Source organism: Salarias fasciatus, chromosome 5 (genome assembly GCF_902148845.1).
Source record: "Salarias fasciatus chromosome 5, fSalaFa1.1, whole genome shotgun sequence".
Lineage (NCBI taxonomy): Eukaryota > Metazoa > Chordata > Actinopteri > Blenniiformes > Blenniidae > Salarias > Salarias fasciatus.
Window position 1 is genome coordinate 36,902,918 of NC_043749.1, and position 15,613 is coordinate 36,918,530.

Below are 15,613 nucleotides of genomic sequence, written 5' to 3' on the forward strand. Positions count from 1 at the left end.
AACCTAAGCAAGATGGTGGAGATGCAGAATCCTGCCTACAGCACCTTTAATTACATGCATGTCACAGTGTAAATACATGCGTTTTAAAGTGTAAATACATGCGTGTTACAGTGTAATTACATGCATTTTGTAGTGTAATTAGATGCGCTTTGAAGTGTAACTACATGCATTGTGTACATGCGTATTTTGGATATTTCATGAAAAACTGCTCAAATTGGGACTGTTGAAGCTTAAATATGATGGATTTATCACTTACAAGCAGTTTCCCAAACCTAAGCAAGATGGCGGAGATGCTGAATCCTGCCGACAGCACCTTTAACTGAACTAGAGAATAATGCGCTGCCCCAGTGACTGTGGACCTGGCCGCTAGGCATCATGGGTAGCGGATTGTTTTGGGCCATTTCAGGGCCGTTTTATGTGCTCTATTTTGTTTATTTGTGCTTCGTTGTTATAGTCATATTGGGGGTTTGTTATTGTGTGCTGTTGCCACTTTTCTGTTCCTTTTGTGTTGTTTTATTTTCATGTCCTGTCAGACCGGGACTCAGGGGGGTTGCCATGGGGGTGGCCTCGGCCTGCGCGCCATTGGGGGGGCGCTTGTGTGCTTGTCTGGTTGCTTAGGCAAAGCTCCAGTGCATTGAATCTAAGGACTTATTCACTGCTGCCACCGCTCCATGAATGCTACAATAAGTTGCTAGGTGTACATATGGCTCATCTAAATTATAGCATCTGCACTTCCTACACGGAGCATTGAGCGAGTTTGTGGGGGCGGGGCTTTGGACGGAGCACTGACGGAAGCAGAGGGTGGAGCTCAGAGGAGGCGCCACTTTCACTTTGTCGTCTGGGCTGAAAGGAAAAGGTGAGCTGCATGCAAAATGTCTGTTAATATTTACTTTCAAATGAAAGTTTATTGCATGACACAGTTTATATTTTGTTGGCAGGTGGCCGAAACTGTTAGAAGTTCTCTCATGTCCTACTGTATGTAATGAACGGCGAACGGTAGCTACCTAGTGAGAGGCTGCTAGTAACACCAATAGCAACGTTTAGCACTATTAGCTAACTAGCTAACATTAGCGTTTGCCTGTGTGGTCTGATGTAGGCTAACTAACGCTAGCGAGCTAACGTTTGCAGTGTATGATCACTGCTATCAGGAAATCTCCCCTTAATCCCAATAAAAAAATGCATAAATGACCACTTATGCATCACATGCAAGCTGAGACCATGAAATGGGCCTGAGATGAAGGGTAACTCCTGTTTACCGTAGAAAACACACAAATTGTCAGAACCTCATGCAAATGTCAGGCTTGTACTGTGGCTCTCTGCCTCACTGCAAACACAGAGAGCTTTCAGGCCAGACACACCAGGAGAGTGGGCCATTTTTGCAAATAATGTAAATAATATATTTTATATCATAGTGAGAGCCTTGGTTATTTTTCTCTTAATCCCCAAGACCTTAAAGAAAAGCTATGTAACATTTAACTTCATGATAATTTTATGTGCGTTTGTGATATATGTGCGTGAAATTAATTTTTGTTTTTTTCCTCCTCTATTTGGTCATATCTAATTTTCTACATTGACATGACACCGCCACAGCATGCATATTCTTAAAGCTCTGGTTGTTCTGAAAAATAAAAATATGTTAAATACTTGATTGTTCTTCACAGGGTTGAGGATTTATGAAAATTCATACACAAATAGAACTAGAGGAGAACAGGAGTGATTTCATAGACCATTAAGATGTCAAAAGATGTCCATTAAGTTTTTCTTTTTTTCTTCTAGTTTTTTTTTTGTTTGTTTTTTTTACAAACCAGCAAATATGTACAGATTTCACGTTTTTTACAACATGCTGATGATCATAATCTGAATTCAAACTTAAATTGGTATTGTTGGTTGCCTTTGTGTAATTTCTCTTTTTTTTCCTTTCCTTCTAGGTCATCAGAGAACGAAGCTAACAATCCTGTTGAGTGTCAGGCTAAGAGTGAGAAATAATTTAATGGTGAGAGTAAGATCCAACAAGTTTGGATGATAGCTCTATTAGGGTGTGATATGGGAAAAGGCACAGCTGAACACGTTGATAAATGTTGACTGCAGTACATAAGCCTATTTAAAACTGACACTATCTTTGCTCATTAACAGGTGCTTCTTGGGCATCAATCCTGAAAGAGGCTCCAAGACCAAGAAGCAGACAACAATGAACCATCATGTGGGCTCCCTTTTGAGGAAACTAATGGACTTTAAGTGGGCATCATAGGTTTTTTTTTTCTTTTTTGCTGCAGCAGTTGTCAGGCTCAGTTTTGAGTATTATTTTTGTGCTTTTTTTTTTAAGACAACTTTGCATTATAAGATTTTTGTACAACGCTATTGCGTTGAATGTTTAGAATGTTTGAGGCTGAGAGGAGCGCCTCACCCCTTCATCACTCTCTCTCTTCCTCTCTTACCTTTCCAGGCCTCATTCACATTGTTGTACTGTTATTATGACACAGCTGGGTAGTACGCACAAAAAAGAAGAACATGTCTGTTGCTGTTATTGTGACACGGCTGTGGAAAGTTTATGACCAGGAGATTTAATTTCTTGAATTTCTTGGTAGTTATGTTGAACAACCTCTATTTGTAAATAAATACGTCACTGGGCTGACAGTGACTTTACCTCAGAGTGTGGTGGCAGTGGGGGGTTTGATTTAAATTGTACCATAATTGTAATGTGTATTCCTGCTGTGGCATTTTGTGCACTCTAAGAAATAATGTAACAGCTGAGCTTAATTCAATTAAGGTAACAATTTGCATCAACCTTTTTAAGAAATTCCAACTAAAACGTTTCAATAAATCCAACAGGACTTTTAATGGTCGAAACTCAGTTATTTAAGGACAACCAACATAATTTACTTCAACCTGCAAACAGTTAATTAGAGTGAAGTAACATAATTTTAATTAACTGGTCCATGTCAAATTAAGGTGAAGCAACTTAATTTCAGTGAAATGGTTTATGTAAAATTAAGGTGAAGAAACATATGACACCTTAAAACATGGTTTGAAAATCTTACTCATTCATTCATTATCTTCCACTTCTCCCTTTCGGGGTCGCGGGTGAGTGGAGCCAATCCTAGCTGCTGTGGGCGAAGGCGGGGTCACCCTGGACAGGTCGCCAGTCTGTCACAGGGCTGACATATATATACAGACATCCAACCATTCACACACACATTCATACCTAGGGGCAATTTAGGATGACCAATTGACCTGACATGCATGTTTTTGGACCGTGGGAGGAAGCCAGAGTACCCAGAGAGAACCCACACACACAAGGGGATAACATGCAAACTCCACACAGAAAGTCCTGAGCCCCGGCCGGTATTTGAACCCAGGGCCTTCTTGCTGTGAGGCATGAGCACTACCATGTTGCCATCTTACATAAACTCAGCCCTGAAATATTTTTATGAAAACTTGTTTGTTTTGTCTTACTTATTTAATTGAACAAAACAGATTTGGGTAAACTGATGGGAAACCTCAATATACAGCAAAATTTCAGTCCCTGATTCAGCTCAGACAATGAATGAGGTGCAGTTGATTTCAGGTCTGGCCTTTGAATTGCCCTTGGGGACAAATTAAGTTTTTTTCAATTTGAATTTGACAGGTTTTGTTGAAAATATACATACATATTTAAGTTGACAGTTTCCGATTTCAAGCTGGACCAACTTCTTAAAATAAGTCACCATCTTGTAAGTCCATGTATCAAATTTAGAATGTTATTTTGACAAAGCTCTTGATTTTAAAGGTGCCTTAAGGAGTTTGCACGTTTTATGCGAAACAGCGCCCCCTGCAGGCCTTGGGAGTAATGCAGCTTAGTGAAAAACTCATCCCTGTGGCTCGCGTGCACGGAAGAGGGGAACTCCGTCTTCGCTCGTTTAGTAGCGCTCCAGTAAGATTTAAGTTTCTTCTGCCTGGTGGAGTCTGTGTGGAGCTGTGGCAGTGCTAGAAGCCAGTCTGTTCTGACTTTCTGGAAGATCCTGCTCAGTTGTTGCTCACTAAGCATCTGGCGGAGTAATGGCGGACAAAACGAAACCTAACCAGCCGGAGCGCGCATTACGTCATTTCTTTCAAATTCTCCCCAAAAAAATTCTGGAGCCGGACCGGCACTGTGACTTTCAAGTGACAGTTTAGCCTGTTAGAGGTACTGGTAATGAATATGTCAGGGCACATTGTACACATCATTAAAAATGTGTAACATATTTATGGTGGAAAATAAGTATTTTTAAGGTTGTAAAACTCCTTAATGCACCTTTAAGCTCAACTAGCTAACCCAATATTTTCAGCCGAACTAACCTCTAAAAACAAATTACCACCTTGTTATAATAAGTCCATGTAACAACCTTATTCTTTTATGCCGAAAAAGCTCATGATGTTAAGCTCAACTAGCTAAGCCCATGAATCATTTTTTAGAGTGTGGATGTTGCCTTTCTTACATATTAAAGTAAAGTTGATGAAAAAAATAACATGTCTGTTTGTTACTCTGACACAGCTGGGTAATTGAATCGCAGGTTTTGGCACACATTTCGAAGTGTGGTGGCTGTGGGGGGGTTGATTTTAACTGTACAATGATTATACATTTTCAGTAAATGGATGCTTCATCTGCATTACTTTCACAGTAAATTACTGTCGACTTGTGCATTACTTTCACAGCACACACTGTAAAAGTACAGGGCCCTGGTGTAAGGACGTACAGCAGAGGGTTGTAATTCCCCAGTAGTGTACTGTAATATCACAGTAAGCGCTTTGCCATTGAAACTGTGAAGTTACAGTAAACAGTTGTGCATTTACAACAATGCATTGTGACATCACAGATGTGAAATCACAGTAAATTGTTGTGAGTACACTTCACAGTATCATGCTGCAATCCTTGCTGTGAAAGTCATGCAAAACTTATCCAATAATTTATTGTGAATTCCCGGTGAAAAATTTAACAGTGCTGCTAACACCCGGCTCCTCATGGCAGTAGGAAAGGGTCGATCGGCATTTTGACCCGGGTCGATCGACCCTGCAATCGACCCGGGTTTTAAACAGCTCGCCTCCGCTAGGCTTCAATGTGAAAGGCAGACCGGGTCGTTAGCGGATCGAGTGTTTAAAAAACACGGGTGTACTTGCTAGTTTAAATGGGAAAGAGGTTAAAACATTTTTCATTTACTTGCATCATAACTCTAAACCTGAAATGTGAAAAAGCACAAAGAAATGCAGATATCAGCTGAAGATATAACCAGATCAATATCCTCCCAAATTGTTCCTTTTTTTTTTTTCCCCTGTTTTTTTTTTTTTTTTTTTTTGTTAAACCCTGTCCTGTCCAGCATGTAAGCAGCAAAATAGAGGTCTGGCTGCTGTTATATGCCCGACATATTTGCTCTTCCTCTTGATAACATTGTTTCTTACTTTATTTTATTTAATTTGATTACTGATACATGACATTACTGGACCTGATAGGGGTACAGAAAGACACGAAGGGAGACAGAGAGAGAAGGAAACAAACAAGTGAACAGACAAGAAAACAAAAAGAGAGTGGAGAGAAGAGAGAGCAAAGATACGACTGTCTTTCAATTGATTTCAACACTCCAGACAACCGACTACTGCACCTGCATAAAGATATGACAGAGAACATCCTACGGACCTTTGTTGGAGAACATAGCTGGTCGTGATCTGGGACGTACAAACTGAGGATCCAGGTATCAAATTACACAAGAGCATCAAGAGAGATCAAAGACAGATAGCCATTAGTCTAACCCACCACAAAACAAGACGACCGAGTCCACATGCAGAATGCGAAGATTGATTACAGATCAGTGTGATCATGTATATATGACTTATGACCCTTGAGAAGACCAGAAGCAGGCTAGAGAGGTCCATAGGGCCCACACAACCATTGGCCATCCTGGAGCCCAGATCTAAACCCTCCCAGGCATACGTCCACGCGTTCCAGCCACGTACCTTGAGATCCAGGGTATCACAATTCGCCCAAATCTCTCCTGTCCATCTCCCTCCTTCTAGGGGAGGGGGTAGGATGAGGGAAGGAGCGATTCTATTAAATTGTGAGATAAAAAAACAAAAACAAACTGTAGCACTGAATGAAGTTAATTCTCTGTGCTTTATAGTTCCTGTTGGTATTACCACTCTTGTAACAGTGTTATTTGCATGGATAATTATGTTACTTTTGACAAGATTACAAATGGTGAACACACACAAGAAAAAAACATACATTCCAAGCATTTTCATGAAAATTAATAACAGCCACTTACCACTGTGTTACTCACATCTCCCTGTCCAAGATGATGTGTTGTCATTTCCTGTCTGGCAGTGGAGGAAGCCTGAGAGCGGAGCCTGCAGTGGAAATGCATGAGAGTGGAAGTGCTGCAGCCAGGAGCTTCTCCACTCCTCCACCAAGTGGCATCCCCACCACGTTGCTGGTGTTGTACTAGCCAACTTTCTCCTCCCTTTCATATTTTAGCTGAACATAATTTAGCATCTGTTTTACTTTAGTTTTTTCATTAATATGAAAGAATCTCTGAACAGTGGACCTCGCTTGTCTTCTCTCGTCTACCTGCTAGTGACATTGCTGATGCCTAACTTCATGTAATACTCAACAGGTTGTAGTGGGGAGCTTTTTACAAGTTCTAGTACGAATGCAAGTACTCCATGCTAGCAGCCCTGCTTGATACTTATTTGCTGTATTGGTGCATCCCAAAGACAAATTGGATTTCTTGAGGTAGTCATCTGTTCCTATAGTAAAACTAAAATTTTGAGATGTGATTATTCATGGCTCATCATTTTGCTGGCCCAACCCATTCCAGATCAGCATATGTAACCCCTGAACTGCTCTAATGGTGAAAAGATACTTGAGTGATGAGTGTGTGATGTGTTGGGAGTTCAGAGGAGTACAGTGATCTCTCGGAGTCATTTGAGTTGTTCAAACAAATGTATGGACAAGGAAGCGGCTGCCCTTCCACCAACAATACTGTCTCTGCTGTGTCCCCCAGGACTCTTCTAATTAGTGACACTGAAATTAACTCTATTTACAGCAATAGTGTCAAGACTGTTGTTTTTTTTTTTTTAAGTCTCCTTAGCCAATCAAGCATCCTCTGGTCACCCATGTTTGGCAGGGTGTCCTCTCTCTGTTCTGTGTTAACTTCATGTGGAGCAATGGGCTGTTTCCCACCAGCTGGGACTTCAGAACATTCCTGGAGGTCAGAGCAGGAGGATCTAGTTGGTTCCCAGGGTAACCCAGCCAATAAACTCCAGAGTGGTCATAAATTTTGTCATTACTTTGCCCACCCCAAAAGCAGGGGGCAGTGGTTGACTGAGGAGGGGGGCAGCTGTAGCCGGATCTGCCCCACAATCTATCCTGCTTCTTTCATTCGACACTGAACACACTTTTAGCTCGCCGGGTTTGCATTAAAGTGTGTCTCTGTCTCACACACTGAAACATTCAACACAGAAGTAAAGATGTTCTCAGTCAACTCTGTGTTTCATGTTTTTGAAAGAACTCTGACCTCCAGCATGTTAAATTAATCCACCATCCAACTGTGTGTCAGGTTGGCTGGAACCAAACAAGCTGCATCTGGGCAAAGGCATTCTGCACCCTGGACCAGTGACGTGTAATACCACAGATGTTTTTTTTCCTTGTGTCATGTCACCAAAAAGGCGCATCGCATCAGTCCAGCTCTCAAGTCTTTGTACTTACTTATTTAGAGGACGCAAGTTTTAGTCATATAGCACCTTTCACAGGAACAAAACCACAAAGTGCTTTACTGTGGACACAACAAAACAAAAAAACATTGTGAAATGTAAAAAGTGAAAATTAAAGGTTTAAAAGCCTCCCTTTGTGAAAATGTCTTAAGCAGATTTTTAAAAGAGTCAAGAGAGTCTGTGCTTGACTGCCTGTAAAGTGTTAGCCCCTTGAGTTTTAAATCGAGCATGTGCATCTAAGAGGAGCACAGAGAATAAGTTATAAAGTATCACTGCTGGTCGACAAAGCTCTGATTGGTTTTGGCCTAAAGTACACCTCAGATCGTCCACCATGTTCTGATCCATCAGACCTCTCTAATTTTGTGATCTTACGTAATGTTCTGAACAGGTCTGAAATCATCTGCTCCAATACATAATCTCTCTAACCTACATCCATGAGTCAAAGTCAACATGCAGAAACTGGTTTCAGTTTTTATTAGGGCTGTGAATCGATTAAAATATTTAATCGCGATTACTTGCATGATTGTCCATAGTTAACTCTCAATTAATTGCAAATTGATCACACATTCTTTATGTACATTAAAGTGAAATTTTTCAAGTTCTCAAAGGTGCATTTAGGAGTTTTTCAACTTTAAAAATACTTATTTTCCACCATAAATATGTTACACATTTTTAATGATGTGTACAATGTGCCCTGACATATTCATTACAAGTACCTCTAACAGCGCTAAATTGCCACTTGAAAGTTGCAGTGCCGGTCCGGCTCCAGAATTTTTTTGGGGAGAATTTGAAAGAAATGACGTAATGCACCTCATGGAGTTCAGTTTCGTTTTGTCCGCCATTACTCCGCCAGATGCTTAGTGAGCAACAACTGAGCAGGATCTTCCAGAAAGTCAGAACAGACTGGCTTCTAGCACTGCCACAGCTCCACACAGACTCCACCAGGGAAAAGAAACTTAAATCTTACTGGAGCGCTACTAAAAGAGCGAAGACGGAGTCCCCCTCTTCCGTGCACGCGAGCCACAGGGACGAGTTTTTCCACTAAGCTGCATTACGCCCAAGGCCTGCAGGGGGCGCTGTTTCGCATAAAACATGCAAACTCCGTAATGGACCTTTAATACTCTCATTAACATGGGAGTGGACCAATATCAATTCTTTATGTAAATGCATGTTTATGATTGTTGCCATAATCTAGATCAATATCAATCCTGTCCAGAATCATCTCCACATAGATTCAAATATTGCAGGCTCCAGAAATAGGCTGGAAGGACATTTGGACCTGAATGGAACATCATTTAGTAATAATCTGACTATGTAGTGTCCAACGAGCTACATTTCCAGGTTTCCAAAGATTTTTCATCACAAACTGATTGAGCTCATGGTAACAGACTCCTGAACAAGCAGGTCCTGTTGGTCAGTAATAGAAGAGAATTAGCTGGAGCCTTCAGACAGAAAAGAATGGCTCAGCTTCCTTATACCTTTCTGCTCCTAATCCAACCTCTCTTCACCACAGACATCATAAACATTGACACTGCATTCATGCTGCTGCAGATTGAAGCTGATGCGGCGGCCATCTTGTGGAGGGGCCAATTGCTGCCATGCACGGAGTATTATGAATGATTTTTTTTTCAAACTGCTTCTTCTTTTGTTTTGGTGGATCACAAACAGCTTTAAGGTGCATACCGCCGCCACATCAAATACATCAATCAGGTGACAAAAGCGTACTGCAGTTTCCAGGGAGTTTAATCCAAACATTTGAAACATAACATTAGATTGAAAATAAAGAGTTAATTCAAATTCTTATTAACACCACTAATTTGTTTGATGCATGATTAACTCATGCACGTTTTGTGACCCTCGTCTTACACCGTAATTTGGAAAACAGAGGTACGATCTGTGTGTGTACGATCTTGTTAAGTATGCTACCTGCAAATTTTTTGTACCGTTTTCTTACTTTATACTTATTGATATTTATATTGTGACACTTCTATTGTTGAGCTGCTGTAACAATGAATTTCCCCATCGTGGGATCAATAATTCTATCTTATCTTTTCTGATGTGTGTATCAACAATTATAATAATATATGATCTTATCAAACTTTGCTGTTCTATCATATCTCCGCTACCTGAGAAACTTAACACTCGTGTCCGGAGTTTTGAAAGAGAGAGGTTTTTTTAATCCAACGTCTCAGGTTCCCCCTCCTTCTGCTTTCATGAGCGACCAAGCCACGCCCCCTTAATTGTGCACGCTATTATCCGTCGGGTGAAAATGAGAGCCTCTGAGTCCTACAGCATCCTCCATGTTGAGCTGTTTACGGTGGATGTTCAGCAGACAGTGGATATATCCAAGGTGAGCGCAGCAGCTGCTGCGGAGCTAACTCTCCTCTGCTGGGCGAGCGGCCGTGCTCTCTGGCTGCTCCACACTTTGATTGACAGCACAACAAGGCGGAAGCTCAAACTCTATTGGCTGACGCTGACCGGCGCTTTTTCGGATAACATGGGGGTCTATGAGACGAAGGTGGGGCTCATAAATACATGTTTATATTGCTTTATGCTAATGTTATATTGTAGTATGGAACCAGACTGACACATTGAAGCTCTGTTGAAAAATGATACATACATTGGAAACGAACGGAAACTCCAGACACGAGCTTTAAAGAAATGAGGCTAATGATGTCCTGAGAAGAATAGCAGTACAATACATGCACTAATTGAAGCCTTAAAAGTATACTAACCTCATACTTGACTTCAACTGACTGTGTGACTGGAAGACAAAATCAGAAGGCTAGCAACCTGTACTATCGGTGCCATGGGTTTGTGGAAAAGTGACGAGCATCCAACCTACTCACACCCTCAATAAGACATTAAAAACAAGAAAAAAAAAAAAAGAAAATACTGTGAAATGTGTTTCACAGGCCAGACTGAGAGCAGTTCAAAACCCCCTATGAGAAGAAAAAGAACAAAGGTCGTTACGTCGCCCGGTATGGCGCAGCCGGGGCCCCACCCTGGAGCCAGGCCTGGGGTTGGGGCTCGTAAGCGAGCGCCTGGTGGCCGGGTCTTTGCCCACGGGGCCCGGCCGGGCTCAGCCCGAAGGGACGACGTGGGCCTGACCTCCGGTGGGCTCACCACCCACCGAGGGAACCGTAGGGGCCGGGTGCAGTGTGGATTGGGTGGCAGCCGACGGCAGGGTGCCCGGCGACCCGATCCCCGGACACAGAGACTGGCTCTAGGGACATGGAATGTCACCTCGTTGGCGGGGAAGGAGCCCGAGCTTGTGAGGGAGGTTGAGAGGTACCGGCTAGATATAGTCGGGCTCACCTCCACACATAGCCTGGGCTCTGGAACCCAACCTCTCGAGAAGGGCTGGACTCTCCACTTCTCTGGCGTTGCCCGCAGTGAGAGGCGGCGGGCTGGTGTGGGTTTGCTTGTAGCCCCACAGCTCAGCCGCCATGTGTTGGAGTTCACCCCAGTGAACGAGAGGGTTGCATCCCTGCGCCTTCGGGTCGGGGATAGGTGCCTCACTGTTGTCTCGGCTTACGGGCCGAACAGCAGTGCAGAGTACCCGGCCTTCTTGGAGTCCCTGGGAGGGGTGCTGGACAGTGCTCCGACTGGGGACTCCATTGTTCTACTGGGGGACTTCAACGCCCACGTGGGCAGCGACAGTGAGACCTGGAAGGGGGTGATTGGATCGTACGGCCTCCCCGATCTGAACCCGAGTGGTGTTCTGTTATTGGACTTCTGTGCTAGTCACAGTTTGTCCATAACGAACACCATGTTCGAGCACAGGGGTGTCCATAAGTGCACTTGGCACCAGGACACCCTAGGTCGGAGGTCGATGATCGACTTTGTTGTCGTGTCATCTGACCTCCGGCCGCGTGTTTTGGACACTCGGGTGAAGAGAGGGGCAGAGCTGTCGACCGATCACCACCTGGTGGTGAGTTGGATTCGCTGGCGGAGGAGGAAACCGGACAGACTTGGCAGACCCAAACGTGTTGTGAGGGTCTGCTGGGAACGTCTGGCGGAACCCTCTGTCAGCATGGCTTTCAACTCCCACCTCCGGGAGAGCTTCTCTCATGTCCCGAGGGAGGCTGGGGACATTGAGTCCGAGTGGACCATGTTCTCCACCTCCATTGTCGAAGCAGCTGCTCGGAGCTGTGGTCGTAAGGTCTCCGGTGCCTGTCGTGGCGGCAACCCCCGAACCCGGTGGTGGACACCAGAAGTAAGGGCTGCCGTCAAGCTGAAGAAGGAGTCCTATCGAGCCTTGCTGGCTCATGGGACTCCCGAAGCAGCTGACGGGTACCGGCAGGCCAAGCGAACTGCAGCCCGAGCAGTTGTGGAGGCAAAAACTCGGGTCTGGGAGGAGTTCGGGGAGGCCATGGAGGAGGACTATCGGTCGGCCTCGAAGAAATTCTGGCAAACCGTCCGGCGCCTCAGGAGGGGAAAGCAGGTCTCCGCCAACACTGTTTACAGTGGAGGTGGGGAGCTGCTGACCTCAACTGGGGATATTGTTGGACGGTGGAAGGAATACTTCGAGGACCTCCTCAATCCCGTCGCCACGTCTTCCGTGGAGGAAGCAGAGGCTGAGGTCTCAGAGGTGGACTCGTCCATCACCCAAGCTGAAGTCACTGAGGTGGTTGGCAAGCTCCTCGGTGGCAAGGCACCGGGGGTGGACGAGATTCGGCCTGAGTACCTTAAGTCTCTGGATGTGCAGGGACTGTCTTGGTTGACACGTCTCTGCAACATCGCGTGGCTGTCGGGGACGGTGCCTCTGGATTGGCAGACCGGGGTGGTGGTCCCCCTGTTTAAAAAGGGGGACCGGAGGGTGTGCTCCAACTATAGGGGGATTACACTCCTCAGCCTCCCCGGGAAAGTCTATTCCAGGGTACTGGAGAGGAGGATCCGACCGATAGTCGAACCTCGGATCCAGGAGGAACAATGCGGTTTTCGTCCTGGCCGTGGAACAGTGGACCAGCTCTATACCCTCCATAGGGTGCTCGAGGGTTCGTGGGAGTTTGCCCAACCAGTCCACATGTGTTTTGTGGATTTGGAGAAGGCATTCGACCGTGTCCCTCGTGGTGTCTTGTGGGGGGTGCTCCGGGAATACGGAGTCCGGGGCCCCTTGTTAAGGGCCGTCCGGTCTTTGTATGACCGGAGTAGGAGTCTGGTCCGCATTGCCGGCAGTAAGTCGGACCTGTTCCCGGTGCATGTTGGACTCCGGCAGGGCTGCCCTTTGTCACCGGTTCTGTTCATAATCTTCATGGACAGAATTTCTAGGTGCAGCCAGGGGCCGGAGGGGTTCCGGTTCGGGAACCACAGGATTTCATCTCTGCTTTTTGCAGATGATGTTGTCCTGTTGGCTTCATCGAACCCGGACCTACAGCATGCACTGGGGCGGTTCGCAGCCGAGTGTGAAGCGGCAGGGATGAGGATTAGCACCTCCAAATCCGAGGCCATGGTCCTCGACCGGAGGAAGGTGGCTTGCCCCCTCCAGGTTGGTGGAGAGACCCTAGCCCAAGTGGAGGAGTTCAAGTATCTTGGGGTCTTGTTCACGAGTGGGGGACGGATGGAGCGTGAGATTGACAGGCGGATCGGTGCAGCGGCTGCAGTGATGCGGTCGTTGTATCGGTCCGTCGTGGTGAAGAAGGAGCTGAGCCGAAAGGCGAAGCTCTCGATTTACCGGTCAATCTACGTTCCCACCCTCACCTATGGTCATGAGCTTTGGGTCATGACCGAAAGGACAAGATCCCGGATACAAGCGGCCGAAATGAGCTTCCTCCGTAGGGTGGCTGGGCGCTCCCTTAGAGATAGGGTGAGGAGCTCAGTCACCAGGGAGGAGCTCGGAGTAGAGCCGCTACTCCTCCACATCGAGAGGAACCAGCTGAGGTGGCTCGGACATCTGTTTAGGATGCCTCCTGGACGCCTCCCTAGGGAGGTGTTCCGGGCATGTCCCACTGGGAGGAGACCCCGGGGAAGACCCAGGACACGCTGGAGAGACTATGTCTCTCGGCTGGCCTGGGAACGCCTCGGGATCCTCCCAGAGGAGCTGGAGGAAGTGTCTGGGGACAGGGAAGTCTGGGCATCCCTGCTGAGACTGCTGCCCCCGCGACCCGGCCCCGGATAAGCGGTAGAAAATGGATGGATGGATGGATGGTGTTTATGTAAATTCAGACTGTGTTTTTTTTTCCTACTTAGTGAACGTCGTCGATTTTTGTGGCCAGACAATTCGTGGTGACGGCATGATGGTCAACTCACACCAGGAGTCCAAGAAATACTACTTTGTGACCATGGCAACCGACTGCCACCTCACCATGCAGGCTAGTTCTCCAAAGGACAAGGTCCAGTTCCACTTCCGATTCTTTCTGGTCTACAGCCTGCTGAGGGTGGTTCCTCTCAGCCCTGCCCCGCTCCTTCCAGAGTCCCCTCGTGGCTCCGCCCCTCTCAACCCCAGATTGGAGCCTACATCTGGTGAAAGCGGAGGGGATCCATGTCATGCTGGTTCGTACATTCAGTTCTATGATGGTCCGGACAGGAACTCACCTCCCCTCGGACCTCCTCTTTGTGGGAAGAGCCCACCTCGGCCAGTGCTGTCCACAGGAAACTACCTGACACTTAGGCTGGTGACCCGTGGAACTCAACCCAGGGTCGACTTCATTGGGGATTTTACCTCCTTCAGACTAGGTAAGGTCAGTCTTGCTCTTTACTAGGTTCAAGGTTAAAGCAGTGGATCTTAAAGGTGTGTTAAGTAAGAAATATACACTAAAAATAATTAAAAATGTTCCCATTTGTTCCCTGGTATGGAGGGAACATTCACGTTACACAATGTCTTCATCCACAATGGTTTCGTTAAGTTTTTTTTTTCTTCTTTCAAACCGAGAGATATGGGACAGAACAACTTCACTGGGTGGAGCTAGTCACTACTTCCTAAGCCAATCGTATGTGAGTTGCCAACAAGGAACACAGCATTTGGTATTTTATATATGCAAAAGAGTTGCAGCCTGCAAGTAGTAGAAGTGGACCAGAAATGGAGTGTCCACTCATAAACTGCCAACCTGCGCGACACGCTGCGAAGGGGAGGAGGAGGAATGAGAGGGAAGGAAAGCTCTCTGTTGTTTTTTATTTTGACTGTAGTTCCCATATGGCACACTGTCGATGATATTTACTTAATGTTACCAATGATTACTACTACTGATTAATTTCCAGTAATGTGCAGTTTTTTTTTCTCTTTTGCAATTCAAAATTGCACTGAGTCCTGTATTCGCGCAACCCTGCATTAGCCAAAGTTGATATAGAAAACAAATTAACTGATTAGAAATTTAGATTGTCTAGAGCATGGGTCTCAAACTCTGGGGCCACAAAACTTCAAATTGTTGTGTCCCCCTACTTGACAAACATCAAAGTTTAGTGTTAAGTGTTTTAGTGCAGTCCTCACATTTTTCTCAAATGCACCACTGAGTCATTGCTCTGGTCACTTGTCACTCATGGGCTACTATAGCTCATAGCTTAATTTAGTTGAAACATGATTCTGAAGTGACACTAAGAGCTAACATATCCTATTATTCAATCCTGTCTTTCTTAAAATCGTCGAGGAAGAGAAAGGCTGGTTACAAGCACAGACAATTGCAGGCAAAGTGGGAGAGTGAATATGTTTTTTTGAGTACAGGGGCAGCCCGACGTGTCTTGTGGTCACAGAGAAGGCCGTGGTACACAATGTACACAACATCAAATGGTATTAGACAACTTGACACGCTGAGGAGTACGCTTAGAGAACCGGGTCACCAATCTTAAAACTAGTCTGCTAAGGCAACAAGATTTCTTCAAGAAAGGAAGCAAAGAGGATGCTTTGGGGAGTGAGATGGTCACTAAAGTGGGAAAGTCGTTCACTTCAGGTGCGTTC

General features: G+C 45.4%; 1 protein-coding gene across 1 annotated transcript in view; it reads left to right on the forward strand.

Moving 5' to 3' along the window:
* Positions 1-375: 375 nt before the first annotated feature.
* ldlrad2 (low density lipoprotein receptor class A domain containing 2) overlaps positions 376-15,613 on the forward strand; it is a 48,701-nt gene continuing 33,463 nt past the window's right edge. Inside the window, exons 1-2 of the mRNA XM_030091689.1 lie at positions 376-379; positions 13,912-14,397. Of these exons, the coding sequence (XP_029947549.1) occupies positions 376-379; positions 13,912-14,397 (490 nt within the window). The remainder of the gene's footprint in view (positions 380-13,911; positions 14,398-15,613) is intronic.